The following is a 27,827-nucleotide window of genomic DNA, read 5'->3' as shown; positions in this document are numbered from 1 at the left end:
TTTAGGAGAAGCTTTCAACTATTCTGAGCTCAATTTGGGATCATTTTTTATGTTGGCCTTTTTTGGCCTTTAGAAGGGTTTTTTTAGCGATTCTGAGCTAAATTTGGGATCATTTTCTAATTTGGCCTTTAGAAGGGGCTTTCAGCTATTCTGAGCTCAATTTGGTATCATTTTCTATTTTAGCCCTTTTTGGCCTTTAGAAGGGCTTTTCAGCGATTCTGAGCTAAATTTGGGATCATTTTTCATTTTGGCCTTTTCTGGCCTTTAAAAGGGGCTTTCAGCTATTCTGAGCTCAATTTGGGATCATTTTCTATTTTGGCCTTTTCTGGCCCCTAGAAGGGGCTTTCAGCTATTCTGAGCTTAATTTGGGATCATTTTCTATTTCGGCCTTTTTTGGCCTTAGAAGGGCTCTTCAGCGATTATGAGCTAAATTTGGGATCATTTTTTTATTTTGACCTTTTCTGGCCTTAAGAAGGGCTTTTCAGCGATTTTGAGCTAAATTTGGGATCATTTTCTAATTTTGCCTTTTCTGGCCTGTAGAAGGGCTTTTCAGCGATTTTGAGCTCAAGTTGGGATTTTTTTTTTGGCCTTTTTTGGCCTTTAGAAGGGGCTTTCAGCTTTTCTGAGCTCAATTTGGGATCATTTTTTATTTATGCCTTTTCTGGCCATTAGAAGGGTTTTTTAGCGATGCTGAGCTCAATTTGGGATCGTTTTTTATTTTGGCCTTTTCTGGCCATTAGAAGAGTTTTTTTAGCGATTCTGCGGTCAATTTGGAATCATTTTCTAATTTGGCCCTTTCTGACCTTTAGAAGGGCTTTTCGGCGATTTTGAGCTCAATTTGGGTTAATTTTTTATGTTGGCCTTTTCTGGCCTTTTCTATTTTAGCCTTTTCAGGCCTTTGGAAGGAGTTTTCAGCGATTCTGAGCTCAAATTGGGTTCATTTACTACTTTGGCCTTTTCTGGCCTTTATGAGGAGTTTTCAGCGATTCTGAGCTTAATTTGGGATCATTTTTTATGTTGGCCTTTTCTTAAGGGCTTTCCAGCGAATCTGAGCTAAATTTGGGATCATTTTCTATTTTGGCCTTTTCTGGCCCTTAGAAGGGTTTCTTAGCTTTTCTGAGCTTAATTTGGGGTCATTTTCTATTTTTGCCTTTTCTTAAGGGCTTTTCAGTGATTCTGAGCTCAATTTGGGATCATTTTCTAATTTGGCCTTTTCTGGCCTTTTGAAGCACTTTTCAGCGATTCTGAGCTCAATTTGGGATCATTTTCTATTCAGCCCTATTCTGGCTCATAGAAGACGGCGATTGGCAGCTCAATTTGGGATCATTTTTTATTTTGGCCTTTTCTTAAGGGCTTCTCAATGATTCAGAGCTCAATTTGGGATCATTTTTTATTTTGGCCTTTTCTGGTCTTTAGAAGGGGTTTTCAGTGATTCTGAGCTCAATTTGAGATCATATTCTATTTTGGCCTACTCTGGTCTTTAGGAACATTTATCAGCGATTCTGAGCTCAATTTGTGATCATTTTCTATTTTGGCCTATTCTGGCCTTTTGAAGGGCTTTTCAGCGATTCTGAGCTCAATTTGTGATCATATTCTATTTTGGCCTTTTCTGGCATTTAGAAGAGATTTTCACCGATTCTGAGCTCATTTTGGGATCATTTTCTATTTTGACCTTTTTTGAACTTTAGAAGGGGTTTTCAGTGATTCTGAGCTCAATTTGGGATCATTTTCTATTTTGGCCTTTTCTGGTCTTTAGAATGGTTTTTAGCGATTCTGAGCTCAATTTGGTCATGTTTTATTTTGGCCTTTTCTGGCCTTAAGGAGAAGCTTTCAGCTATTCTGAGCTCAATTTGGGATCATTCTCTATGTTGGCCTTTTTTGGCCTTTAAAAGGGCTTTTCAGCGATTCTGAGCTAAATTTGGGATCATTTTTATTTAGGCCTTTTCTGGCCTTAAGAAGGGTTTTTTGGCGATTCTGAGGTCAATTTGGGATCATTTTCTAATTTGACCTTTTCTGGCCTTTAGAAGGGGCTTCCAGCTATTCTGAGCTCAATTTGGCATAATATTCTATTTGAGCCTTTTTTGGCCTTTAGAAGGGCTTTCCAGCGATTCTGAGCTAAATTTGGGATCATTTTTTATTTTGGCCTTTTCTGGCCTTTAGAAGGGGCTCTCAGCTATTCTGAGCTCAATTTGGGATCATTTTCTATTTTGGCCTTTTCTGGCCCCTAGAAGGGGCTTCCAGCTATTCTGAGCTCAATTTGGGATCATTTTCTATTTTGGCCTTTTTTGGCCTTAGAAGGGCTCTTCAGCGATTATGAGCTAAATTTGGGATCATTTTTTATTTTGGCCTTTTCTGGCCATTAGAAGGTTTTTTAGCGACTCTGAGGTCAATTTGGAATCATTTTCTAATTTGGCCTTTTCTGGCCTTTAGAAGGGCTTTTCAGCGATTTTAAGCTCAAGTTGGGATCATTTTCTATTTTAGCCTTTTCTGGCCTTTAGAAATGGCTTTCAGCTATTCTGAGCTCAATTTGGGATCATTTTCTATTTTGGCCTTTTCTAACCTTCAAGAAAAAAATACCTCTCTACAGTTCAGATTAATTTCGTTTATTTCTATTGTTTTTTGTTTTTGATAATTATGACTCATTTGATTTTTCCCCTTTTACATCCTGTACTTTAATAAAAAAAAATTCTAACAATTAGGATTTTATTTTTGAACATTTCCAACATTGTTGACATTGTCGCCAATGTAACCTCTTTGAACATAATAAATATTTTTATATATTTTACTTGGTATGACTGAATTTATCGTTGGATATTTTGAAGTAGAATACTTCTCTCAGGAAGTTCGGCTACATAGGGAGGTGAAATGAAAATCTAAAACCGAAATAGTGAAAAATATGTCCAATTTCAAATGCTAATAAATCGGTTAGTATTCGATGGATTTCCTTCGTTCTTGCAGCAATAGATTGGAAAATCGTCTAAGGTTCTTCCCAAAAGAATATAATTGTAATTTTATTATTCACACTATTGTACTATTGAAAATAGTCAAGCCTTGTTAAAACGAAAAATTCGACCTCTGATTGGTCGTTATATGACTGCTTCCCAAGCACGGTCGACAGAATCATATACCTTGCAATTTAAAACATGCTATTTGGCCTATATAAGAGCCTGTTTCAGCCGAAGCCGCTCATAATAGTTCTAGACAGCGACAACAGCAGTCGTCCTCCCTTAGCAGCAGCGCTAACAGTGCAGTGGATACCAGCAATGGCGGAAAGCGGCCACAGCTGTGGCGTGGCAATGGATAGCGCACTAGTTGCAACGGATTCCAGCAACGATAACAGCTGGGCCAGCTGATGCAGGGACAGTGGATACCAATGGCAGCGTATAGCGGCCACAACTGTGGCATGGCTATGGATAGCACACTAGTTGCAGCGGATATCAGCATCGATAGCGGCTGATGCAGTTAGGCACTTTAGTGAAATGCAGTCTCTGTGCGATAGTGGGTAATAGTAAATGCATTCAATGAAAAGTTGACTCATTTTGACAACCCGTGAGCCGTCCAGTTTTTTTAACAGTTAGAAATCTTACTTCATCTCCGTGTCTTAAAACGTACTGAATTATCTTTTGCTTCAGTCATGAGCACGACATCCGAAAAAATTTCATCTCAAAATTTAAAAATTGTCAAGAAACAAGCAACTTACTATATAATTGAAAATGGTCAATCCTTGTTGAAGCGAAAAATTCGATTGATCTGATTAGTCAACGTTTATTTACTAGAAAAAATGACTGACACGCAAGGGTTATCTTTCTCGTAAAAGTATTCTACTTCAACCTTGCGGTCGTGGCTTTGCACCCAACCCTCCTGTTTTTTTAACATTTGTTTCGTTTTTGTATTTAATTATCAGATTATGAACTCACCTTGATGCCGCTGCCAAAAGAAATAAAACAAAAGCTACAACCAAAACCAAGGTAGTCAACACACAACCAGCAAACGTTGCAGGCCAAAAGTTACCGAAGTACGAAGCCACTACTAACAAACCGTCAGCATCGATTCGCACCGAAACCATATCAAATTGTTCGGAAATTCCCAGCACCCATCGCAGTTCCGTAAGCAACAGCTATGGAGCGTAAATTACTGTACGCCTTCAGGGGCTGGATCGCATTTGTGGCCTTTATGGATCTTGGAACGGCAGTCCGCTGCTACATTGAGCGACGAAGCTTTCTAGGTGATCACTCCGAGACGCAGTTTATCGAAGGTAGGACAATTAGAAAAGGGCAACTTTAAAACACTAATAATAATACAATCCTAATCCACAGGAGATTACACAATTTCTCGGATACTGGGAATTTATTGCATTCTGAAGGCAGTAGCACTGGTCCACTGCACTCTGTATATACACTACAAACCGTAAGTATAAGTTTCCTTATCGGGGAACCGTTTCGCACCGTTGACTGCCCAATCTTGTTTCTAAATTGAACAGCGAGAAAAGCTGCTGATTGGCGATCGCCGGAAGACAGACGGTAGCAATTCAGAAGCGTTTTTTCGCATTTTCACATTTATCAGCGCTGTTCATCTCATTGGTCTTTATAGTTACATTTTGTTTCATTTCCTGTTCGTAAGAAAAATGATCACTGAATAATGGCAATTGCAGCTTATCCCTTTTGCCTTCTTTTTATTTCTATCATTTCACAGAGTCGTCAGCATGGGAGGCTGTTCCCTGGCTATCACCATGATGCTCTACGTTACAGAGGCCTTGTATTTCCGGTCGACGAATCTCAACTTTTACGTTTTGTTCCCGTGTATCCTCAACTGTAAGTATCGCACAAAATCAATTTAAAACACCACGCGTCTCCTTCGAGGTAACTAACCACCGAGCGTTCCCATAAAACTGGTTCATATTCAATTATTGCCCGAACCAGCTACTGGAGGTGGGAAAACGCAAGTCCAACAATTACATTGTTTGACACTCTATACCCCAGTGCCCAGTATTGGGGCCAGCACAAAAAGTGAATAATTTCACCACCATCTGCTAAACGGTCGGTCTGTCGTTTGTTCGGGGGCCTGCTCGTGGCGTTCGTTGTTGCATGTTCTACGTTCGGGAAACAGAGCGCGGAAGAAAAGTTTCATAACAAAAGCTGTAATCTATCTGAACAACATTCGTTCTATGTGGAAAAGGGGAAAGGGAGCGGAGGTGGATGTGCTAGGACAGACAACAAGGATTATTAATTTCCACTGCGGTACCCTTTTCAACATGATTTGAGAACTGTACCAGGATTTTGGCCATCCAGTTTACGGCTTTGTTTGGCCTTTTTTGTTTGGTTGCTGTTGTGGTTGATGATGAACATGGTGGTGAAAAATTTTCATGTTTTTGTAGGCCTCGCGTAAATGAACCAAAGTAAATCGGATAATTATGCTTAATAGAAAAAAAGGCGAGAAAAATTATACCTTCAGCTTATTGCTTTTCAACTATTTTGCGAGAGTTACGACGAACGAAGTTCAAGCATTCTGGAACGGCTCCAACTATGGAACGCTTGACTGCTCGTGTTTTTTTTTGTCTTCTTTCTTTTACCTCCGTTTCAGGAGCGATGCGGGACAAGTAGGCGGCTATAAATTTCAGCATCCTACGCGATTTCGAAATTGTTCGCCTGATTCATTTGTTCCTTTCGGTTCGGTGAATGAATGCTGTGTTCACTGCACTGTACGTACCTCTGATAAAGCCTATGCAGTGCCAGTCCAAGCCGGCCTTAATCGCTTCGGATCATTGCTCACAGCTGACCCGTGTTGAGGCCTTAGTCGGGCTGGACTAAGGTGACATTGAGTGCACAGTTTCGAGCTGAGTTTATAAGCGCATTTCAGGCTTGAGACGTTCGTGAATTATGCGATGTGTCTTTTTTATCTCCTGATATATTATTATGTGAATTTCACAGTCAGCTTTAAAATGTCATATGTCACAAGCTGGAAATTTAATCGTTTTTCTTTCTCTTTCCGGAATCGGCCGAATAATCCAAAATAGTTCAGGACTAGTACACTGTCGCATGCTGGAACGGCATTGCACGATTCACAAGAGATTTCGTTTGTTTCGTGATGCGGCAGTTAGAACTTCGAAATATAAATAAAAATCACTGCATCCAATCTGCCATTCTGTTCACCGCAAACGCAGTGTGCCTAGAGATTTGATACGTGCTTTTCTATGTTGTTTGTTTAAATATTGCGCTATTGCGCTGTCAAAATTAGCTTGATATTATTGTTGAACATTGCAAAATTGGCTTGATAAACAAGAAAGAACTAAAACGAATAAAATGTTTTAAGGTGAAAAAGCATTGAAGATTAACTTTTATCAGTCAGTGACGGATTAACAAGACTAGAAAACAAAATAAAACATTATACTAGGAACGTTATGAATATCCGCATCAGCATCATTTATTTTACAATAAATGTTCGTTGATGTACAGGAACGCATGTGTGGAAAAGATGTGCTCAATTCACCTGTAACTCAAAATTCAAAGCGATGACGTTTGATTTACTTCCAGTAAAATATTCGCTCGTGATCAACAAAGAAATTTGAGGAGAAATAATAGGGCATTTGATTACCAAAAAAAAAAACGCAAATTAATCTACCTAGCGGTGAGACCCAACCTTTTTCATTCGAACTTATTATTAGTTAAAATTGATTTACACGAACACTTCAATTTTTAGAAAAAAAATACACTTTGAAAATTTCTGCTGGATTTATTTTTCACTTTATATAATGAATTTCAACTATACCGAATATTTAAAACATAACATTTACACACATATGAGCAACACACGCAAATACCATAAAATAAATATGTTTCAAATACATCACGCGAAAAATCCAGATAACTACCTGGTTATCGGAATACATCCTAAAATGGCCAAATTCTTCCTAATCTTGGTATTTCGATGGCGAAGATGACTAAATATCATGCATTATGAGTATTGCGGAAGCGTTATACCCAGATGCCAGAAATCAACTGCCAGACGCCACTTTAAATTTCTAGATAGTAGTTCCGATTAATGGAAAACAACCTAAAAAGGACAAACATTACCCAATGTTTTTCAAAAACCGAGATAATGCCCGAAAGCCGGGGTGAACTCTATACTTCACTTTGAAACACAATTTTGCAGCTTTCGGTTTCTGGAAAACATCCTTAAATTGTCAAATACAATCCAATGAAGGTATATCCACTCTAGAATATTGATGTTATATATAAAGTCATAATTTGAGTCCAATTGCAGTAAAATTTAATAGGGTCTTGTGGGGTAACTAGACCTTCAATACGACACTAATTTTGAAAAAAATTAATTCAGCTAAATCTAAGAAAAATGAGTGAGTTTCAAAGCCTTCGGAACACGTTTCTTTCAAAAACTTTTGAACCATTAGTTAAGGATTTTCAAGACAGCCGTTCATTTGACAGCCGTTTCTGAGATAATGAAGTTTCGTGATATTCACATTTTGAAACACGGTGCCTAAACTAATTCCGATTAGAATGAAATTCAACAGGGTATTATAACCCCTGCATCTGATTTCGTTAAAATCGGTCAAACCATCTCTGAGAAAAGTGAGTGAGTTTAAGCCGGCTTTGGTATAAGCTTTGCTTTTATAACGTGATTGCACATTTTCATAAATAACGAACAAAGTTACCAACCGATTACAATGAAATTCAATAGCAACTAGACCTTTCGTTCGAGACTGATTTTGTGAAAATCGGTCCAGCCATCTCTGAGAAAAATGAGTGAGTTCAAACAGTTTCTTGGAAACATTTCTTTGCATAACTTTGAACCATATGTTAAACCCTTTCCCGCACATGGTGACTCTAAAGCACCAAGAATTATAATCATCATTTCTTGACATAAAATAGTTGTTGTGCTTACGATTGTTCCATAAACTTTTATATGCTGCCTCAGAGCATCACTGGGCATTTTCTTCAAAATACTACGGTTGACAGTAATTTTGGTTAGTCTACAAAGTGTTCAGCTTGAATTTTCTCGTGAAGCTATAAATTTTAATGATAAACCTTGTGAGCGGGAGAGGGTTAATCATTATGAAATTTATAAGTTAAGGGTTCTGGAGATAGCCCGTTCATTTGACATCAGTTTTGTTAAAATCGGTTGTGTAGATTCTGAGATATTGATGTTTCGTGATTTTCACTTTTTGAAACATAACCTCTGAACTAAAAATCAGATCACAATTTAATTCAATAGCAACCTATGGGGCAACTAGACCTTTCATTTGCAATTAATTTTATGGAAATCGGTCTATTCACACACGCACACACACATACACACATACATACATACATACATACACAAAATGCTCTGCTCGTCGAACTGAGTCGAGTGGTATACGACATTCAGCCCCTTGGAGCACTTTCATACCTATAGTTTTTGTAGTGATTGCTATACCTTTCTAGGAGAAAGTCAAAAACAGGCATGTAATCGTTCAACACTTTCATTCGATTCACTTCGCTAGTAAGCGTCGCAGTAGACTTTCTCTCGAAAATGTAGCACGATCGTCGGCTCTCGCACACAAATCAAATAAAAGAACAACATTCGTGCATAGGAAAAATACACACTGTCATTCGTTTGGCCAGAAAAAGCCAAAAAGAAAATGATTCCAAATTGAGCTCAGAATGGCCGAAAATCCTTACTACAAGTCAGAAAATGTCAAATCAAAAATTGATTTCATTTTATTCAGGATCGCGGAAAAGTGCTTCTAAAGGCCAGAAAAAGCTAAAATAAAAAATTATCCCAACTTGAGCTCAGAATGTCCAAAACCCCTTCTAAAGCCCAAAAAAGACCAAAATAGAAAATGATTCCAAATTAAGCTCAGAATCGCCGAAAATTCCTTCTAAGGCAAGAAAAAGCCAAAATATAAAATGATCCCAAATTAAGCTCAGAATCGCTGAAAACCCCTTCTAAAGACAAGAAAAGGTCAAAATAAAAAATAATCCTAGATTGAGCTCAGAATGGCCGGACACCCTTTTTAAAGGCCAGAAAAAGCCAGAAAGGTTCTAAGGGCCAAAAAATCCAAAATAGAAAATGAGATCAAATTGAGCTCAAAATCTCCGAAACCCCTCTCTAAAGGACAGAAAAGGTCAAAATAGAAAATGATCCCAAATTGAGCTCAGAATCGCCGAAAACCCCTTTTAAGGGCCTCTTCTAAAGAAAATGAAAAGCCAAAATAAAAAAAATCCAAAATTAAGCTCAGAATGGCAAAAAACCCTTCTAAAGGCCAGAAAAAGCCAAAATGAGAAATGATCCCAAATTGAGCTCAGAATGGCCAAAAATTCCTTCTAAAAGCCAAAAAAGGTTAAAATCAAAAATGATCTCATTTCATTCAGGATCGCGGAAAAGTGCTTCTAAAGGCCAGAAAACGCCAAAATAAAAAATTATCCAACTTGAGCACAGAATGGCCAAAACCCCTTGTAAAGCCCAGAAAAGACCAAAATACAAAATGATTCCAAATGATTCGCCGAAAATTCCTTCTAAAGGTCAGAAAAAAAAACCAAAATAAAAAATGATCCCAAGTTGAGCTTAGAATGGCCAAAAACCCCTTCTAAAAGCCAAAAAAAGCAAAAATAGAAAATGATCCCGAATTGAGCTCAGAATAGCCAAAAACCCTTCTGAAGGCCAAAAAAAGCTAAAATGGGAAATGGCCAAAAACCACTTCTAAAAGGCCAGAAAGAGCCAAAATAGAAAATGATCCCAAAATTGAGCTCAGAATGGTAAAAAACGCCTTCTAAAGACCAGAAAAAGCCAAAATAGAAAATGATCCCAAAATGAGCTCAGAATGGCCAAAAAACCCCTTCTAAAAGCCAGAAAGAGCCAAAATAGAAAATGATCCCAAATTGAGCTCAGAATATCAAAAAACCCCTTCTAAAGGCCAGAAAAAGCCAAAATAGAAAATGATCCCAAATTGAGCTCAGAATGACCAAAAACCCCTTCTAAAAGGCCAGAAAAGCCAAAATTGAAAATGATCCCAAATTGAGCTCACAATCGCCAAAAACCCTTCTAAACGCCAGAAAAAGCCAAAATTGATAATGATCCCAAATTGAGCTCAGAATGGCCAAAAACCCCTTCTAAAGGCCAGAAAAAGCCAAAATAGAAAATGATCCCAAAATTGAGCTCAGAATGGCCAAAAACCCCTTCTAAAGACCAGAAAAAGCCAAAATAGAAAATGATCCCAAAATGAGTTCAGAATGGCCAAAAAACCCCTTCTAAAAGCCAGAAAGAGCCAAAATAGAAAATGATCCCAAATTGAGCTCAGAATATCAAAAAACCCCTTCTAAAGGCCAGAAAAAGCCAAAATAGAAAATGATCCAAAATTGAGCTTAGAATGGCCAGAAAACCCTTCTAAACGCCAGAAAAAGCCAAAATTGAAAATGATCCCAAATTGAGCTCAGAATGGCCAAAAACACCTTCTAAAGGCCAGAAAATGATCCCAAATTGAGCTCAGAATGGCCAAAAACCCCTCCTAAAGGCCAGAAAAAGCCAAAATAGAAAATGATCCCAAATCGAGCTCAGAATGGCCAAAATCGCCTTCTAAAGGCCAGAAAAGATCAAAAAGAAAATGATTCCAAATTGAGCTCAGAATGGCCGAAATCGCCTTCTAAAGGCCAGAAAAAACCAAAATAGAAAATGATCCCAAATTGAGCTCAGAATGGCCAAAATCGCCTTCTAAAGGCCAGAAATGGCATAAAAAGAAAATGATCCCAAATTGAGCTCAGAATGGCCGAAATCGCCTTCTAAAGGCCAAAAAAGAAAATGATCCCAAATCGAGCTCAGAATGGCCGAAATCGCCTTCTATAAGGTAGGTCGGCTAAAAAGCCATGGTTTATAACGGCACGTTCCCCTCACATGTGGAGGATTTGTGCCTATGTGCGTAATTGAGCTCAGAATGGCCGAATTCGCCTTCTAAAGGCCAGAAAAGGCCAAAAAAGAAAATGATCCCAAATTGAGCTCAGAATCTAAAGGCCAGAAAAGGCCAAAAAAGAAAATGATCCCAAATTGAGCTCAGAATGGCCAAAATCGCCTTTTAAAGGCCAGAAAAGGTCAAAAAAGAAAATGATCCCAAATTGAGCTCAGAATGGCCAAAATCGCCTTGTAAAGGCCAGAAAAGGCCAAAAAAGGAAATGATCCCAAATTGAGCTCAGAATGGCCGAATTCGCCTTCTAAAGGCCAGAAAAGGCCAAAAAAGAAAATGATCCCAAATTGAGCTCAGAATCTAAAGGCCAGAAAAGCCCAAAATAGAAAATGATTCCAAATTGAGCTCAGAATGGCCAAAAACCCCTTCTAAAAGCCAAAAAAAGTTAAAATAGAAAATGATCCCAAATTGAGCTCAGAATGGCCAAAAACCCCTTCTGAAAGCCAAAATAGAAAATGATTCCAAATTGAGCTCAGAATGGCCAAAACCCTCTTCTAAAGCCAGAAAAAGCCAAAATAGGAAATTATTCCAAATTGTGCTCAGAATGGCCGAAAAACCCTTCTAAAAGCCAGGAAAAGCCAAATTAGAAAATGATCCCAAATTGTGCTTAGAATGGCCAAAAACCCCTTCTAAAAGCCAAAAAAAGTTAAAATAGAAAATGATTCCAAATTGAGCTCAGAATGGCCAAAAAACCCTTCTAAAAGCCAGAAAATGCTAGAATGGAGAATGATCCCAAATTGAGCTCAGATTCGCGTGAAGTGCTTCTAAAGGCCAGAAAAGGCAAAAATAGCAAATGATCCCAAATTAGGCTCAGAATCGCCGAAAACTTCTTCCAAAGGCCAGAAAAAGCCAAAAGAGAAAATGATCCCAAATCGAGCTCAGGATTGTTGAAAAACCCTTCTAAGAGTCAGAAAAGACCAAAATAGAAAATGATCCCAAATTAAGCTCAAAATCGCCTAAAAGTGCTTCTAAAGACCAGAGGAGGCAAAATATTGAAAACCCTTTGTAAAGGCCAGAAAAAACAGAAAATGATTTATTTCATTTCCAAACCATGAATGCCGAGACATTGATCAGGGTGGCGGAAAGGTTTTCAAAAGCTAATTCTTTAATTTTCCCTGATATTCCACTGAAATATAACATCAATTTCCCTGATATTATTCAGCTTTTGGCACAAAAACGTTCAACGTTGATAAACGCAACTCTAAAATCCCAATGAAAAAAGTATACGATCAGATATGAAACCGAACGGTAGCGGTCTCGAACTAGCTTTTTTTGCAAAAAAAAACACTTTTTACGCTTAAAAGAGATTTTAAAAAGAATCGCGTATCGGTTAAAAAATTTTCCCTGATTATTTTTCAGTTTTCCCTGATTCCCCTGATCGAGAAACAAATTCCCTGATATTCCCTGATTTTCCAGGTTTTCAACACCCTGTTGATCTAATATAATTATAACTCACATTACTGTATCGACAAATGCGTCCTATTCGCGTTGACGGTGTTGCTGATATTTGTTTGGTTTTTGCATGCGAAAAAGTAGGAAGGAAATATTTTTGCTTTTGTCATCACGCACATTTTGACAATTACATATGAGTGTTCACGTAGGTGCGAACAGCCTTCAAAATCTCTTTCAACGCGAATAACCCGAATATCTGATGAAAATTTCAACGTACTTTAAGGGCGAATGCAAGCTGTCAATAAAAGAAAACAATATGTGGCTATAGCAAGGGGCTCTTGTGGCTGTCAAACTCCATACATTTTCCATCTACCACTCATTGATTCTGGTACCAGCGTTTCTGGTACCCACTTTTTGGTTGGTTTGCCCTAAAACAAGTGAAATAGAGTAAACGTTTCATTTTTTCGGTAGACTTATTCTCGAGTAAATGTCGTTTTAGATGGAAAAAACAAGAGCTTAACATTTGTTTTCAGTACAATGTGCACTTCCAACGCATAAGATAAGTTTTGTAAGTATATGAAATGAAATATTACCGCCGTGATGAATGGTAGGCAAAATGTTGACGTTTATAGGCCCCTGGGCTATAGTTTAGTAGTTGCGATTGCAGATGGGAATCTAGAATTCGGTACCGGTTCTCAATTTACGCCGTGTTGTCTTTGATTTAGTGTCCAATCAAACCATCAAAGTAACATATTTCTACTACTCGTTAGGTATGAAAGAGTAACACATTTTTTTATGCAATTATGAGTTACTTTTCTCATGGTTTGAGATTTCGCCTTCACGTTTTCTACTACGAATTTTCAATGGCACAAGACTCAGAAGTCAGAAATAGTTAGTTTGCTATCTATGAAAACACTATCTTATGTTTTCATCATCATAATAAACACAACGATATGTTTTCACAAGTGACGCATGAACTATTGCCAATTGGTATGCCTTTGAAAATTCGAGTTCGACCTCGTGGTGGCTCAATGTCGGCCATTAGTGGCTCCAACACGTTTCCACCTTAACTGTTTAGTATCCTTTTTCGTCAAATTTTCTTATCGTTATTTTCCCAGCGATTTTAACTTTATTCGACTAACTCCTTTTGTTATATTTTTCCAGCGATGACACTGGTCGGTTTACTGTACATTCCCCGGAGGCTCCGCCTCTGGGAGCACCGATTGTCGGACAACGACGATGAAAACTCCCAGCTGCTTAGGCACATGGGTGGCTTCAAGAAGCGTTCGCGTGCCCACAAAAATAAAACGCCCTGAACCGTCTGGCCGGTGTAAGTATATACAGTTTAAAACCGAACGAATAGCTTGAACCAAATATCATGATTTTCGTAAAAAAAAATTCTTACGACTTAGTGAAAAATGACACCACTTCATGTTAAGGTATAAAACAAAAAAACGCTGAATGATTAAAAACCAAAAAACTCAATGTGAAAATCCAAAGCTTTAAAAACCATTTATATAGTGAGAAGAACACAGAACAAGACGCGGAAAGCGAAAATTTATAATAACATTAAAACAAATAATTGATCGATTAAATTAACACTAGTGTAGGGTAGTTTCATATGGTTGGTAACCGAAACGAAATCGATAATAGAGAGCTAGCAAAATAAAACGCCAAAAGCAGCGCAGTAGCGAATAGAGTAAAATCACGAGCTCACGCACAAAATAAAAGCTGAACAGATGTTCAAAGCAATTCATTTTAGCATTTAGCATGATATAATGCATTCCAACTGCATTGGCACGCGCATCGAGGTAAATCGAGCGTAGCAAATTATAATTTACGCACCAGGAAAAGAATTTATGGAAATGATTATTTTGTTTGGATAATTATTTTCGAAAAAAAAAAACAACTGTGGTCAAATAATTGATGATAAAACAAAGTTACGCTGATTTACGTTACTTTTAATTATTCTGCTCAAACTAATTTGATTGTTGGCTACAAACCCAAACGAATAGATTCAATTTTAAATAGAATATATAAAGTCCGCAGATCCCGGAGAGCATAACGTTGATAACATAACTAAACTTTAGATCTTTTCAAATCCAGCTGAAATTAAAGCGATATATTCAATTTTTTACAATCGACCCAACTTTAAGTAGAATATAGTAACAACAGTATGAAAAACATAGATAAGAATAAGACGCTTCATTTTGAACAAATAATAACGGATAGGCGATAAACTTTAGAAGCAATCGTTACGGCTAATAAGAGATGTTTGAATTCTATAGAGCTCCTAAAGTGGAGCACAGTTTGCAGGAGTTACTTCGTTTACGGCATTACACCTAGAGCGTAACCCTTAGGGACAAACACTGAAGAAAAAACTAGCCAAATATTGAACCATTTGAGACGGAAAGAATCCTACCGGTTTTCTCGAGAGCTAAGTCCCTAGACAAACGGGAACAATTTTAGTTAACAAAAACGTAGTTCGTTAGCCCCGTTGCTCAAGTATAGATTTCGTTTGAGGGTTTCATTATTTTAGTCGTTGTATGATGATTTTTTCAAGCTGTTGGATGGCATTTTTTTTAAAACTAGAGGAGTCATTATCAAATAGGAAGAACAGCTCAATAAAGTTGAGTTGATAAGAGATTTTGGAACAAACCTTCGCCTACGGAAATCTCGATAAGCTGTCAGTATAATTCAGTTGCGATGACATCTCCATATGTTGCGAATGATGTGATAATCAGTTTATTAAAACTATTGAATACTGTAGTACAAGGTTCACGATAAACAATAAAACACAGCTAAGACCGAATTCGCATCAGCTAGTCAGAGAAAGTTCGAGTGCTAAAAATGCTAATGCTTTGTGCACTGGCACAAAACAAAAAAAAAAATGAAATCTGCACCCGCTAATGTATTCCTGTACACGCCTACAGCGCGAATGTTTCTGACACTTGAAGTGTGCGGTCGTCTGTTCAATTAAAAATCAAGTACGGATGGAATGAATGTTTTCCCCCACGTCTGGAGCGGAAGGGCTGACCTAGTAATAATCCGGCACAGGAGCACAGGCAACGCGTACGAAATCTGCATAACGAACGTGTCCATTGCTGTTAACATTGGCCTCTCGGAAAATGTTGTCCACCTGAAATTAGCATTCACCATGAACACATCATCCCCACACTCATGCTAAGTTAGAAGATAAGATAAGCATAACACAGCCTCACCTCTCTGAAGGACAACCCTTCGCCCCAGTTCTGCAGCAAGTGGCGCAGTTGACGAGCAGGAATCGTACCCCGACCGCTCTTATCACCAGCCCGGAATGCTTCAATTACCTCCTCGGGAAGGTTTTCGACTCGCGAATGCTGATACATCACCTCCAGGAAATCGGCGAAACTCATGCGACCGTTCTTCTTCTTCAGATACGAAGTCAGCTCCTGGATCGTGGGAGACAGCCCGAGGGATCGCATGATGACCGTCAGCTCGTCCAGGGTAGTGATGTGGCCACTGCGGGCAAACAAATAGAAACACTCACGGAACTCTGCAAAGGCGAAGAAAGAACGATTAATTTATTCCAAAAAAAAAAACAGTGACACCATTCGAAGAAAGTGTCCACGTACCATCGATGTCTTGTTCTTTGAAATAACGGGCCTTGAATGAGAGACAGAGAAAAAAAAACAGATCATTTTAGAGCCGCAGCAACTAGAATCTTACTTCGTACCATTTTAAATTTGCTAATTTAAGTTGTTTCCAAAATAAATTAATTTTTTTTCTTCTCACTAAACACTTGTTGCTTCACTAAACACACCACTGCAGATTGCACTAACTTGATTATGAAGTGTGAGCTACTTGCTGGCCCCCTCCCATTATGTTGAAAATATTCTTTGTCCGTAAACACACACACGCACACATTCAATCGCGTTGGTTGGGTAGAAGTAGGATTAATCCACATAAAGGAATGATTTGACTCGAATCTCGTATCACAGCTTCTTCAAAATTAAAAGATATTTTCTATTACCAATTTGATAAATTATTCTCCATATTTTTTACATCATCCAATCATAAATTTTACAATGAAATATAAACTATGAATGAAAAAGCATTCAACTTATTAAATCTATAATGTCCGATTTATTTTATTATGTTGAAAAATATGCTTCAAAATGTTTCGACAATTGGATCCTAAGGGGTCTTTCAATAATTACGTAAGCAAATAGGTGGGGAGGGGGGTTGTGCAATTTTCTTACGCTGTCTTACAGGGCAGGGGGAGATGAATTGATTATCTTACGTAAGAAAAACGTTGTTAATGCAGCTGTTCAAATAACCATGTTCATGAAAGTGTGAACGGTAAAATTCATAAAAAGAAAATTACGGAAGGACGATTAACTCGAATTAAAACGAAGTATTGTGCTTGCTTCAGGATGATAAAACTATAATAAAAATCTATACATAGTATATATAGTAAGATCTTACTAGGGGAGGGGGGTATCAAAAAATCTTACGATATCTTACAAGGGGGGGAGGGGGGTTTGAAAAAGTGGAAAAATATGCTTACGTAATTATTGAACGGCCCCTAAAGTTTTACACGGTTTTTCAATTTTCAGATATTAGAGGATCATTTTTTGAGCAAAACGTGATTTTAAAAAAATGTTTATCTATGTCTTCGATTTTTAAATGAAGAATAAAAACTGCTCAAAATTCCTTAATTGACAGTTCTCCCATATATCAGAGTCTATGTTTATAATATAGAGTCGCGCAAAGATGAAACCAAAGGAACCAAATCAGTGTCAAACGAGGGTATACCAATCGAGCAATGTAAATAAACAAGGTGATAATGTTAGGAGTAGATAAAAAAAGTGTTGTAATTAAGCGTGATAAAGAATTTGTGTTTTTCCGAAGTTTTAACTACACATGTTAATCCAACATTAAACCTGTACACTGGTTCAGTAAAATTTAACAAGCATAACCGGTGTTTCTTTCAAAACTGTGCACCTTGTGAAGAATTTCAAAAAATGATATTCGCTTATGCATGGTGAAAAACAGAACTGTATCCAGCTTTTTACGCGCCATAATGGCGGACTCTATAATGCAAAGTTCGTAATAAATTACCCACCCTTTTGACAACTCTGTGTAGTGGGCATAGTCCTTTCTAGTCAAAGAATTTATAGTTGTCTTAAATTTAGCTATACAGTGAAAAAATTAGTTGAGTGAATTTTAATGAAACTGAGTATATGAAAACAACAGTGTATAACCAGAGCTATATACTACGCAAAACAAACTGAAAGAAAAGAGAATTAGTTGGTAAGCAGCGGAAGTCAACTCACGAAGACTCGGTGAGAGAGAAGCATAGATAGAAAACTCTAGAGCTAGAGGGAGAAAGCACGAACCAAACTGGTGAGATAGCTGTAGAGAGCTACGAAGACGGGTATCACATTCCACCGAAGGAAAAGTTCAGCATTTTGTTGGCTATACTTGGAGCGAGTGGATGCTCGTGCTGTTATTTCCAAAAAATATGGCGTCGAAACGCAAAGCGGATCGAGAGCGGCACGACACTCTGCTTACGTCAGTTTGAAGTCTTCATACAATTTATCAAAAGAAAAATATATCTGACAACATTTGTGTTGCCAATTTTTCAGAAAACGCAAATCTGACGTAAGCAGAGAGGTTCGCATATTACGAACTCGTATTATAGCGACCGCCATTACTTTACTTTACTTTTAAGGCGACAGACCGATTAACGATCCAGTGCCGAATCCAGAATACGTCGCCATGTCCCTCGGTCTTGGGCTGCTATCCTCCAATCGCCCCTAACACCTATTTCGCGTGCATCCTCGTCGACAGCAACATCCAACGAGTGCGGGGTCTACCCCGAAGTCGACGACTTCTATCGGGATTCCTGCTAAATATAGCCTTCGCTTGACGCTCATCCGGCATTCTCGCAAATGCCCAGCCCACTGAACACACTTCACACTTCATGGTTCATGCGTCTGCGCCAAACACCATTTTCTAGTTTGCCGCCAAGGATTGAACGCAAAATCCTACGCTCAAAAACACCAAGAGCTCGCCGATCAGCCTCTTTCAGCGTCTATGATTCATGGCCGTTGAGAGCCACCGGAAGAATCAGTGTTTTATAGAGTGCAAGTTTAGTACGGATTTGCAGACTGCGGGACCTTAGCTGGTTACGTAATCCGTAAAAGGCCCTGTTTGCGGCTGCTATCCGCCTTTTTATCTCAAGGCTAACCTCGTTGTCACATGTCACTAATGTTCCCAGGTAAATAAATTCGTCGACTACTTCAAATGTTTCCCCATCTAGCACCACCGCAGCACCAACCTCCGACGGACTACCAAGCACTCTGCCAGCCACCATGTATTTCGTTTTGGCAGAATTTATGACGAGCCCTAATCTCGCAGCTTCCCTCCTGAGAGGTCCGAAGGCCTCTTCCACAGCTCTACGGTTGATACCAATGATGTCGATATCGTCCGCAAAACCGAGAAGCATGTGCGACTTCGTAATGATGGTGCCGCTTCTCTGCACACCAGCCCTCCGTATAGCACCTTCCAATGCGATGTTGAACAATAAGTTCGACAGCCCGTCACCCTGCTTCAAACCATCTAACGTCACGAATGAGTCCGATATCTCACCGGCTATCCTGACGCTTGATGTAGAACCTTCAAGGGTGGCACGTATCAGCCTAATCAGCTTTGTTGGGAAGCCATGTTCCATCATAATCTGCCATAGCTCATTCCTCTTGACTGAATCGTACGCTGCCCTGAAGTCTATGAACAGATGGTGCGTCTGTAAGTTGTACTCTCGACATTTATCGAGGATTTGTCGCAAGGTAAACATTTGGTCCGTCGTGGAGCGTCCCCCTCGAAAACCGCATTGGTACTCGCCAACAAAGGTCTCCTGCAACGGCCTCAGTCTGTGGAACAGGATGCGGGAGAGAATTTTGTACACGGTATTGAGAAGAGTTATGCCCCGATAATTGCTACAGTCCAGGCGATGACCTTTTTTCGGGCATATGAGACCCTCCAACCAGTCCGAGGGCAATTCTTCATCAGACCACACTCTCAGCATGGTCCGATGGATGGCACGATACAGCTGTTCGCTATCGACTTTGAAGAGTTCGGCGGGAATGCCGTTCTTCCCGGCTGCCTTGCAGTTTCTCAGCTCTTTCACTGCTTTCTTCACCTCGTCCATGGATGGTGGATCCACAGCTTGACCATCATTCTCAATAGTCATCCTGCTCCTTTCGACTCCACTGTTTCCCTCACCGTTCAACAGCACAATGAAGTGTTCCTTCCAACGCCTGGCCACCTCTGTTTTATCGGTTATCAGGTTCCCCTCCCTATCGTTGCACATGACAGGGGCTGACACGTTTCGATTCCTGATTCCGTTGACCTTCTTGTAGAAGCTCCTCGCATCGTGCCTGGAGAAGCAACCTTCCGGCTCCGCAAGAATACGCTCCCAATACTGTCGTTTCTTCCGGCGATGGAGTCTCTTTTCAGCGGCTCTTGCATCTCGATATCTACCCATGCTCTGACAAGTCACAGCCACGGCCAACATGTGACCCCTGGCGCGGTTCTTCTCTTCCGTCACTCGCTGGCACTCAGCGTCAAACCACTCATTGGGCGCAGCTGCCGCAGTTGTACCCAACACTTCTCGCGCTGTAGTGCTGATCGAACTGTGGATGTGCCTCCACTGTTCATTCAGGTTCCCTTCAACTCTTTCCTCAATCCGTTTATCAACTTTCTGCGAGTACTCTGCAGCCACTCCTTCAGTTGATAGCCGCTGGATGTTCAACTGCATCCTCCTCGTTGCCTTGGATTTCAGCACGTTGGACAGCCGGGTGCGGATTTTGGCTACTACGAGATAGTGATCCGAGTCAACGTTCGGTCCTCTGAACGACCTCACGTCTGTAACGTCTGAAAAGTGCCGTCCATCAATCAGAACGTGGTCAATTTGAGAGCAAAGCTCTCCATTCGGGTGCATCCAGGTGTGCTTACGTATGTTCCGGCGTGCAAAATAAGTGCTACATATAGCCATCCCCCTAGCTGCAGCGAAATTAACAAGCCTCAGGCCATTGTCGTTCGTAGTAGAGTGGAAGCTTTACCTACCAGTTACGGAGCGGAAGAAGTCTTCCTGCCTGACCTGTGCATTTGCATCTCCGATGACAATCTTTATATCGTGTCCTGGGCACTCATTGTATGTCTTTTCCAGGAGCTCATAGAACTCCTCCTTTTCGTCATCGGGTTTCTCGTTGGTCGGTGCGTACACATTTATTAGGCTGTAGTTGAAGAATTTGCCCTTAATTCTCAACACGCATATACGGTCACTGATCGGCCTCCATCTAATGACACGCTTCATCTGTTTTCCAATTAGCACGGAACCGACTCCTCTTTCTGCTTTCACGCCGCCGCTATAGTAGATGTGGTACTTAAATGAAGTGTCCGCAATAGGATCTACTGCTCGGAATTCGCGTTCTCTCGATTTCGGCCACCGCACCTCTTGGATAGCTGCAACCTCCACATTCACCTTCCGCAGCTCTCTAGCCAGGATACTTGCGCGTGCCGGTTCGAGTAGAGTCCTTACATTCCAAGTACCGAGTTTCCAATAATCGTTGTGATTTTCGTTCGCCTAGGTCCATGCCGATTATTCCGTTCCGTATTTATATCTGGATTGTTCATAGTATTTAATATTCAGTATGCTGCCTTACTAGGGCTGCGATACCTAGTCTCGCGACGGGGCTGCCGTCTTTGATATAGCTGGCAAGATACCGCGTTTCATGATTCAGCCGCCCGCTCCGGATCAGACGCTGTTGTACGCCGCCCCTAACATGGGGAAACAGCCGCGTCCGTTCCCCCTTCCCAGTCAGCATAAGACCAAAGTTTCCACCGGAGTTGGTTACCCGATCTCCGCCAAGGTTACTCGTATCCCGGTTGGAACCACGTGGAGGTTGGGATAGGAGTTGCTGGACAGAGGTGAATGACCACAATAGGATCTCAAGTGACACGTGCAACAAACGGCGCAAAAACTGTGTTGCGGAAACGATAGATTCTCTCCTTGCGCGACTCTATATACACATAGACTCTTCCATACATGTACTGTACATGGGCGAAATATCATTTAAGATATTTCAAGCAGTTTTTTATTCTTCATTTAAAAATCGAACGAAAACGATGAACATTTTAAAAAAATCACGATTTGTTTAGAAAACGCGCCTTTTTTCAAATAATATATTACCCTTCCAGTTGAAAATACCGGGCGATGACAGTTTTTTGATGACATCCGAGAACGTCCCTCTATAACAGTGTTGGTACCAAAGGGGATTCACTGCTGTCAAATTTCATATATGTGTGCGTTATCGCAGATCAACTCTGGTCCATGAAGCTTGTTGGTCCATGAAGTTTGTAACTATGAACAATAATGGGGTAAACAGTGTGAAAAGGTAGTTGGGGTAATTGTACAAAACAAATACGCAGTTCTTGTTTCGTCAATAAGTATTTAATAAAACATGGGAAACTAATTATTCAGTGAACGAACAACTAATGACCCTCAAAAAGAATGATTTTCGTGAGTTTGTTGCGATTGGACTGTCGAAACGGTTGCACATTTTTGCTGTACTGAGTGAACCGAATATCAAGGTAGCAAGTTATGAGAAGTAAAGTAATTCTGTGGTTATCTGTGTCATTTTAATCACACATTGTTCCAATAATGTCCGAAAATACATTGTGAATCCTAAACAACGTACAATTCATCAAAAAATGAAAATATTTTACTACATTTAGATCGCTTTTTTGCTTGGTCAAAATTTTAAACTCCATTACCACAACTTTACATATCGTAATCACATTTTTACTACAGTAAGCTTCCATCTTGTCACTCAAAAGTTCCACAAGGCATTTTTTGCATATCAGCTGACGAATCACCTCCTTCTGCGCACACCGTGCTTCATTTGCTGTTGCTGCTCCAACATTTTTTTTCCGTGTTGGGTATTTTATCACTGCGACCAATTTTTTGATCTTTTGTGATATATGCCCTTTTTAATTTTGCTAAGTCAGGATAACGTACCACTATTGGAACTGGCCGTCATGATATGACCAATAGCATTAGTCCAGTCTGGTATTACACTTCGCATGAAGCGAATAACCGTACTGGGAGTTGTTCTCCAGATTTCAGAGGGTTCTAACAGCCCCCTATTGAAGAACTTATGTCTTTTATTAATATTTGCCGGACATCGGCATAACAGGTTAGGACCGTTCGGTGTTATAAACCTCTTTGTCCTTCAAAGAGTTTTAAGAGTCTTTTACTCCTTAAAGCACTCTTCTCTGCTTCTAATTGTATAAACTGATGCAGTGGAAGCATAAAGAGTAAAGCTTCCAATGCCTTGGTTGGTGTACTTCTCATTGCACCCGTTATTGAGAGAGTAGCTAGCCGTTGAAGTTTATCCAACTTATCTTGAGCACCTCTTTCTTTTGTTTTTGGCCACCAAACCAGTGAAGCGTAGGTAATTCTGGGTCTCACAATAGCCGAATAAATCCAGTAGTTTTTGAAGGATTTACATTTAGATTTGCTCCAACATACTCGTCATCCAAAAAATCTCTGGAATACGGTAACTCTCGAATAAGTTGTTCGTTAACTGTTTCAAACTCTTCGTTATTGACCATGCCTGAGTTAATCTTAGATACCAAATGGTTTCGCAAAGCATTTGGCGCATCCCTCGGTAACATTGTGAACTGATTTAGATCCAGAATATTTACCTTGACCGGTATGGTCACGTTATTGTGACACAGTAAGCGTTTATGGGCGGCAATAAGTTGCGAAACATTTGGATTGTTATTATTACCACCTTTTGCTCTAACTGCTGCGAACAGAATTTCCATATGATCTTGACTAAATGTGGGTAGGCAAGTCAACTCTCTCTCTCGTTTTGAACGTATTGCTGGAACATTTCGCGAAAGCTGTTTAAATATATTAGGAGGCCCAAGAATCCTTTTTTGTACCTACTCCTTAATATGGACTCTCCAGTTGGAAGATTGATGTTACGGATATATTCCTCAGCATATTCGAAGGCAACGTTCAGTATGTCGAAATTGTCTTCGCAAAGAGGTTTTTTAAAGGCAACTGAACACAGTTTTTGCTATTTAGAGTATCGAAGATATCATTCATTATGCTTACAAACTCAATTGTTGGACCTTCTGAAGAAAAGGCTGGATCTCGAGGCATTAAAAATTCGAGTGCACTAGCCACGCTTTGGCTATGCGTTTGCGCAGCTAGAAGCACCTTCCTTTTTTGAGTTTGGAAAGAAATGTGTTTATCTGAAAGTCGTGCGGCCAATTTCAAATTGGTAAGGTTTTGAAGATCATTTAGTTGACGAATATATTCCCAACTAGCTTCACCGTTGATCGTTTGTAACGTTCCAATTGAACAACACATGTTAGAAAAACTAATTTCAACATGTGACAAGGATCCAAAAGCACATATACATGATGTCCGGTCGATGGGTGTGGAAACCACGTGCGAAGCTTCGCAAAAGCCCTAAGCTGACAGCCCATACTGGTAACAGTTGCGAAATTCGTCACTGTTCTATCGAATGTAAATCCGATTATTTTGACTTTCGCTGCTTGTAATGCAGAAAGGACACTTGCTACCAGTAACTTTTGTCATCTGATTTAGGCCCATTTATAAAAAAATAAGCCACTGGAACTTTCCATAACTCTTCAATCGCTGACACAACGAAAACGAGAGCTTCTTTTGCTACAATCAAATCTTCGCTGTTATTCAGAAACTCGAACGATTTGCCATAATCCACAACACCATCGAACTGTTTGGTGTGCGGTTTCCACTGAACATGTTGGCGGATGGCTACCTCATCCATTGTTAAACATGCCAGCAAAGAACGACCTTCCCGTTGTTTAACTTTTTGCTCTAGGATAGCAAAAGCTTCTGAAGTTAAGCCTGGCGATCCATCTATGCTCCTATACCAGCGTATGATTGTACTTTCATGGGGAAGTGTATTGTTGAAAGATTGTCGTACAAAGTACCTTAGGAGAGTAGAAATGGAGCGTCATTGCAAACGTTAGCACTGTACGAAATACCAGAACTATTGACTATTTCTTTGAGAAGTCCTTCGTTTCTGCCATAATCCTATTTAAAATGAGTCTACGTGGGGAAAGGGTTACGTTGATTTAAAAAAGTGTTTAACAAACCTGTACAAGTATTTCTCCTCTTTCTGTAAGTAGTTTTCTTTCTTTTAGTTCCTTAAATATACTTTCAAAATGTGAATTTTTTTTTGTAAGCGATGTTTCTGAACTTTCAATGTATCAATCCTGTTTTTGGCGTCATTTAATTGCCTGCATACTTAGGAAGTATTTCTACGGCTTGATTCGGTGTTAAGTTAGAGCTATCTTTGATATCACCTGCGTACCTTATCCTACAAAATATTTACAAAAATGCTTAAAAATAAACATTAAAAACTAAGTGCATTTCACTTTGGACGGCGCTCTCCGTTACTTGATCCAACCACGGCGAGACATGCGTCAGCGGAGCAAATATTCAATGGCAGAACCTTCTTCACCTCTGTTGTGGAACAGTCATTCTGATCTACAGATTGCTTTACGATTGTCATGGAGCTAAAACAGTAAATTAATCATCAAGAACGTTCTAGTTTAATTGCCTATTCTATTTAACTCACGGTGGTAAACAATCATCCGGTCGATCAACTATGGCAACCGGCACTAAGTTGCAAATATCTCTAAGCGGTAAAATCTTTTCATTCTGCTCCGGAAACACCCTGGGAATAGCATTACTCTGTAACTTTCGCTTGCCATTTGTGCTGAAGGAAGAATCTGATTCTGTAGAATGGGCCGCACAGATTCGAACACTTCCATGTTCTCCTGTTCTATATCAGAAGCCAAAGCAGCTCACCTCTGTTGCGCTCGAACAGGATTTATGGGGAATCTATAAAGAATACAATGAATTGTAGGAGGGTTTAGAAAAATATGAAGAAAACTGATAGATTACCTGTGTGTCGATGAAACTTCATCACTTTTCGGCAAATACAGGTTGCTGCCACAAAACTTCACTACACAACGCATTATTTTAAAACGTTTTTCGCGATTTCTCGAATTTCAATTTAAAAAATGGTCAATTCTATCAAATTTTACATCAATCAATTTAACGACTGAAACCGCAAACGACAAAAACCAGAACAATCAGACGCCATGTTGCCAAATATGTTGGTTACACGATATTTGACAGATAGATCCCCTCCAGGGGCCTATAAACGTCAACATTTTGCCTACCAATCATATATTCATCACGGCGGTAATATTTCATTTCAAATACTTACAAAACTTATCTTATGCATTGAAAGTGCACATTGCACTGAAAACAAATGTTAAGCTCTTGTTTTTTCCATCTAAAACGACATTTACTCGAGAATATGTCTACCGAAAAAATGGGACGTTTACTCTATTTCACTTGTTTTAGGGCAAACCAACCAAAAAGTGGGTACCAGAAACGCTGGCACCAGAATCAATGAGTGGTAGATGGAAAATGTATGTAGTTTGATAGCCACAAGAGCCCCTTGATCCCCTCTGGTTGGTGTATTAGCAAAATAAAGACAGCCGACAGATAAAATATATTGCGACTATAACGTTGCCGTCTAGTTCCCCATACATGAAAGTGTTCTTTTCTTTGCTGTTCACCTTATTCCCAGGTCGACGATAGCAAGTATGGTTGCATACAACATTCGGTATGCGATACACACATCTTTAAGTGCACAACCGCTCTATTGCTGAGTTTGCTTTTCTTTGCGGTGTCTTTGTCGGTGAGTTGCCGAGCAGTCCTTACGCTTCTTCTTCCCATAGCCTTTTTTAACAGCCGTCACCCGACATCCATCATGGGCAAATAAAAAAAGAGAGAAAAAATGTCTCCGGTGGATTCGGGCTGTTACTGAAATGCACTGTTTGTGTATTGCGGACACGAACGTATAAAAAACAGCTTCTTCCCTTTTCTACATTCGTAATCCCGAAGACATCCTCCAAATAACACCGAATTGACACACGCAGTACATTTTTCGTTTCCTTTTGTGATGCTTTGTGGCCAATACGTTCTCAATGTGACTATCGGGCTGCCAGCTCGGATTAGTATCACGAACAAATAGCAACAGCAAACACATCATTAGAAGACAGTAAAATAGTAGGAGGGTGGTATTCAAGACACGACCGCATGACGTTAACTACCGTATTCTTATATTCCATTAAAACAAATAGTAGAGGGAATTGCAACTCCAGTATTTGTTGCAATTTTATCTAACAGTACATTTCTGAATGCTGAGACGTTAAAACGTTATAAATAATAATATATACTAGAAGAATGGATCTCCCTCATTTAATCGCTGTCATTTCATAAATATTCGAATCAATCCTTTGTGCGCAACTGCACTACCAAGGCAATCATTTAATTTAGCGAATTGGGTAAAATTTTCCTATCTAAGCAAAAAGCAAACTCAACGAAACTATCTGAAATTGGAGACCAGAACGATTCAAGCAAAAATTTTAGATTTAAAAATTGTTTGACATTAAATAGATAAAGCTCATGCTAGGTTAGCTCCAGCCCAGCATATAACTTCATGTATTTAAAATAGTAGGAGGGTGGTATTGAAGACCCGACCGCATGACGTAGGACTATGTGTTTCATCTAACAGTGCTTTCTTATTTGCTGACATTAGAGCGCTTTGAACAATAATTAATAAATAATATAAATGACATATATGGATGAAACCTTATTTATATTGACATACCCGCTTCCCAGGTATTCGAATTAGAAAAGCATTTGTTCGTAGTTTGAAATGACAAGACAAACATTAGAATTAACAAATTCGATGTATTCTGAGAATTGCTGCGCCGGCCGCTGTCGTAATATTAACACCAGCACAAACATGCATTTATGCAAGGTTTTTTTCGCTAGCAACAGCATTTGGTAAAACAGAAAATTCAATTAGCCGCTTTTGTATCAAAATTTCGAGGCACCAAAAGGTACCAGTTGCCGATTATTCTCGTTTACTGGTAGTCCGTCCAGAATTCCAGCCATTTTAGTATTTTGCAGTGCCATTTATTACTAACAGCCACCAGCATAACGGGTGAAACCGGCACGAGATGACCGGTACTCTTTTGTCTTTCCTCCTTTCAGCTGCTAACACCTAGCGTCCACATGTCACTGATGCGGTTTTGGAATCAAAATGATGGGGCGCCGGCCGCTGTCGTAGAATTAACACCAACAAAAAGATGCATATTTGCAAGGATTTTTCCGCTAGCAGCAGGATAAACATCGGGAACAGAAAGTGACAACAACAATAACAACAAAGTCAGATCGATTGTATCCGTTAGTGTCAACTGTGCTTGGGAAGAGAGGTAGTGATTGGCTGCGCGGTATGATTTAGACAATCGATATTGATTACCAATTTTTCAATAGTGTATCTCAAAAAAT

The 27,827-nt window shown here is 39.5% G+C and overlaps 2 protein-coding genes and 1 long non-coding RNA gene across 3 annotated transcripts in view; 1 reads left to right on the top strand and 2 right to left on the bottom strand.

Moving 5' to 3' along the window:
• LOC129733941 (uncharacterized) overlaps positions 1–15,023 on the top strand; it is a 46,218-nt gene extending 31,195 nt beyond the window's left edge. The window contains exons 3-6 of the mRNA XM_055695566.1: positions 3,905–4,255; positions 4,317–4,407; positions 4,693–4,811; positions 13,505–15,023. Coding sequence (XP_055551541.1) covers positions 4,120–4,255; positions 4,317–4,407; positions 4,693–4,811; positions 13,505–13,656 — 498 coding nt within the window. The 5' untranslated portion in view covers positions 3,905–4,119 and the 3' untranslated portion in view covers positions 13,657–15,023. The remainder of the gene's footprint in view (positions 1–3,904; positions 4,256–4,316; positions 4,408–4,692; positions 4,812–13,504) is intronic.
• A 31-nt stretch (positions 15,024–15,054) lies between these two features.
• Positions 15,055–16,207, bottom strand: LOC129733942 (calmodulin). Its single transcript, XM_055695567.1, has 4 exons — positions 16,056–16,207; positions 15,955–15,985; positions 15,562–15,875; positions 15,055–15,479 (listed from the first exon to the last, which is right to left on the bottom strand). Exons 1-4 carry the CDS (start codon positions 16,056–16,058, stop codon positions 15,378–15,380), a joined length of 450 nt encoding a protein of 149 aa, XP_055551542.1. The 5' UTR covers positions 16,059–16,207; the 3' UTR covers positions 15,055–15,377.
• Positions 16,208–24,695: 8,488 nt separating this feature from the next.
• On the bottom strand, positions 24,696–25,464 carry LOC129727179 (uncharacterized). The gene is made up of 3 exons (XR_008728498.1): positions 25,359–25,464; positions 25,030–25,295; positions 24,696–24,967 (listed from the first exon to the last, which is right to left on the bottom strand). It is a non-coding gene; the product is annotated as an uncharacterized LOC129727179 (long non-coding RNA).
• Positions 25,465–27,827: the final 2,363 nt, after the last annotated feature.

The sequence above is a fragment of the Wyeomyia smithii genome, chromosome 1 (assembly GCF_029784165.1).
Source record: "Wyeomyia smithii strain HCP4-BCI-WySm-NY-G18 chromosome 1, ASM2978416v1, whole genome shotgun sequence".
NCBI classification, from domain to species: domain Eukaryota; kingdom Metazoa; phylum Arthropoda; class Insecta; order Diptera; family Culicidae; genus Wyeomyia; species Wyeomyia smithii.
This window is presented reverse-complemented; position numbering and strand designations above follow the sequence as displayed.